This window comes from Argopecten irradians, chromosome 12, assembly GCF_041381155.1.
Source record: "Argopecten irradians isolate NY chromosome 12, Ai_NY, whole genome shotgun sequence".
Classification (NCBI taxonomy): domain Eukaryota; kingdom Metazoa; phylum Mollusca; class Bivalvia; order Pectinida; family Pectinidae; genus Argopecten; species Argopecten irradians.
This window is the reverse complement of record NC_091145.1, coordinates 13,230,020-13,233,047: the sequence shown is the minus strand read 5'-3', so window position 1 is coordinate 13,233,047 and position 3,028 is coordinate 13,230,020. Positions and strand designations below refer to the sequence as shown.

General features: G+C 37.8%; 1 protein-coding gene across 1 annotated transcript; it reads right to left on the bottom strand.

Moving 5' to 3' along the window:
- Positions 1–1,258: 1,258 nt before the first annotated feature.
- On the bottom strand, positions 1,259–2,656 carry LOC138336662 (uncharacterized). Its single transcript, XM_069286194.1, has one exon. The coding sequence runs from the start codon at positions 2,654–2,656 to the stop codon at positions 1,517–1,519; it is 1,140 nt and encodes a 379-aa protein (XP_069142295.1). The 3' UTR covers positions 1,259–1,516.
- Between the last annotated feature and the right edge of the window lie 372 nt (positions 2,657–3,028).

The window sequence follows — 3,028 nt, the reverse complement described above, 5'->3', positions numbered from 1 at the left end:
GTCCCCATGGGGCTTGAGGGGCAAGGTAAAATAAGGGAACATGTGGCAAAGGACTAGGTATGGTAAGGGTATTTTTTGGCCCCCAAATCCGCTATTTTTCAAAGCTTGTTATTTTAAGATGTTAATCTTGCATTCAAATATTAACTACATACTTGGACATATTTAGATAGTGCTATTAGGTAGTTATATAGCAGTTTCTAGTTGCGCCTATGACAACCAGTTTTTTGAGTTTTATACATAAATTATGCCAAAATGTGAAAACACATTCATCAAAATTGACGAGTTTTTATCGTAGTTTTTTCATATCTAGGTTAACATAGGAGTAGCATTTGCTAGAACAGAACTTTAATATTTCTCAACATTGATGTAATTCTCTTCGTGTCTGCTAATTCACTTTTAAAATATTAAAGTGCTGTTTTCTAGGTTTGCGCTCTATTGATTGTTTTAAAGAATAGAGAATGACTATCAAAAAATATGCCCAAAATTTGATCGCCAAATTTTCAAATTTGGCTTAATTTATGCAAAGTTACCATGGTTGTATTTAATAGCAAGTGAAACATACTTTCTGTCAACAAAAATATCATTAAGTTTTTATCAGGGGCATATTCAATATTTCAAACGCAGCAAATTAATTTCTAAATACTTTGTTTGAAATTTGGTAGATTTAGGGGCCAAAAAGAGCCATTATCATATCTAGTCCTTTGTATGATTTTTTTTTTCTGTGGAAAAAATAGATTAATTTAAAATCTAAAGCTTTCGAGTTGGTGGCTTGTGATTTTTACCTTGGAACAGGTGCTCGTTACATGCCCAATAAATTACCTTCCTGTTTAATGTTTTTATAGAAAAATCAATAAAATTTTATCTTTAAGATTTATTGTCGGTATATTATTATATAATGGACTACCAAGGTTGTTTAAATGCATGACCTTGATTTTCATTCAATGTCACAGGTGATAAATAAATTTAAATTCTTATATGATTTCAAACTCTGGTATGTTTTTCCTACCCTAATGAAACTGGCCCCGTTTAAGAGTAATATCAAGAGTTGTCTCCACTTTCTATTCTCTCTTCATTTCATCCCCGACAGTCCTTCAGGTGTCGCCCATTTGTTTGACACAGAAACCGTTCTCTCGAAAAAATAGTGTAGGTAGTTATTTTCCAGTACACCGAAAATGTGTTCTTTAGTAGAGAATGACATAGGTCAACCTCGATTTCATCTTCTTGTTGGTGCTTTTCTCACCACAAAACGGATAAAAACAACATTTTACAAATTTATTACATCTGATATATGACATTTGTGTGTCTGAGGGCTTTGTGGGATACGTATTGTAACACGAGTTATAGGCGATATGAATAAATAAGTTAAAATGTACAGTGGTGTAAGTTTTGTGTTATAGAAACCATGTATATGAAAAATGTGCAATAATTGTTCAATAACTTTATTTTCTTGTTAAGATCACAAGAATATGAATATATTCATGAAGAATCAATTTTCATTTAAGTTCCATTGGTTCTCTTATGTAGAGTCACAGACAAAAGAAAGATAAATATTCTTGTCCAGGGAGGATAGGGTTGTGTTTTCATCCGTATTGTTCTTCCATACTTTCAACATTGCATCTGCTATGGTGGGTGCAAACATGTCGTTGTCATTTGGTGTAATGCGCATGTGTCCGCTACAGGGTGTGAACTCCCGGTGACCTTTAACCTTACACATGGGTCTACACATTCGTCCACATTCGTCATGCGCAGTAGCCATAACATCTACATGGTGATCATTAGGGCGTTTGATTGCCACGTACGCGTAACGTGATAAAAGGGATAGGCGTTCGTCAGTCAGTGCATGTTCAATAAAATGTCCGTCGTAGTTCAAACCATCTATGCGAACGAGAACATTTAAAGTCTCATTTCGGGAACGCTTGCAATGTTGGTATACAGTAGTATTATAGTTAGGTTGGGATGCCGACAGAGCATCTGAGTTTGTCACCTTCACTGGTAGAAATGCCCAAAGATCGGAGCTTACGTCACCATTTATTTCGAAAGAATTTTGGATGGAGGATTTTCTCCCTTTCGATGTATCTAAATTCTTAAAACCACCTGTCTGTTGACTCTTTCGTTGATGCTCTGTGTCGAAAACATTGGTTTGTTTTTTCAATCCAGAAGAAAGAGCATGATGGGACTCCCTTTCGCGTTTTCTAGCTTTTGAAACGCATTCGCCTCTTACACATGTCAGCCACGAAGACCCGCCACAGTCTGGGCACTCCGGAGACATTTGGTAAGTGTAGATATCTCTGGTCCAGTGGTTAGAGTATCCGTCACTGTTACGGTATCCTGATATTCCTTCCATCCTTGCGTTCGGACGATGTGCATATGGACCGTAATTACTCGGGTAGTCAGACGAAGGGTCGATGTTACGATTGATCTGTTGCTGTTGGAAGCGCCACCAGATGTAGTCAACGAAGCAGTGTATTAGAAAGAACAGTGGGTCTCTACTCGCCGTGTTCATAAAACCTACATCTCCTCCTACCCATGAATGGGCCGAGTTGTGACGTAGTTCTAAGTTGTACTGGTTAGAAGCTCTAGGTTCTAAAATAGCTTGCGTACGACGGCGGGGGAAGTGGGAGAAGAGATCCTGTATTAAAGCGGATACTCTACTCATCTAAGACTATCCGCCCTTACGGCCTATATTTCTCCTTGTTCTCCCAACCTCTTTGTGCCATCCCATTGTAAAACCACGTCCGTACTCCATGTCCCCTCGCAAATCGAAATGAAAGAGATAACGGACTGGGTTGGATACGTTCATCGCTCTGGTCTAAAGTCCAATCAGTATCTGTGCTAGGATGACACTATCACTACTTCCCGTAATGGCTTGTCTCGAACCTGTAATATCAAAGAGCACACGCCTTGTGTCTTATACACTTATTACAAGTATATTTGCTCTGTCAGTTCGTATGGTTTCTGAATGTTTATCTGACCATTATTTGTCCCACAAACAGGACGTTAAAATAGTACCTGTTTTCCTATTGATATA

Coding starts and splice junctions, on each gene's coding strand:
- LOC138336662 (XM_069286194.1), bottom strand. CDS start 2,656: ATGAGTAGAGTATCCGCTTTAATACAGGATCTCTTCTCCCACTTCCCC.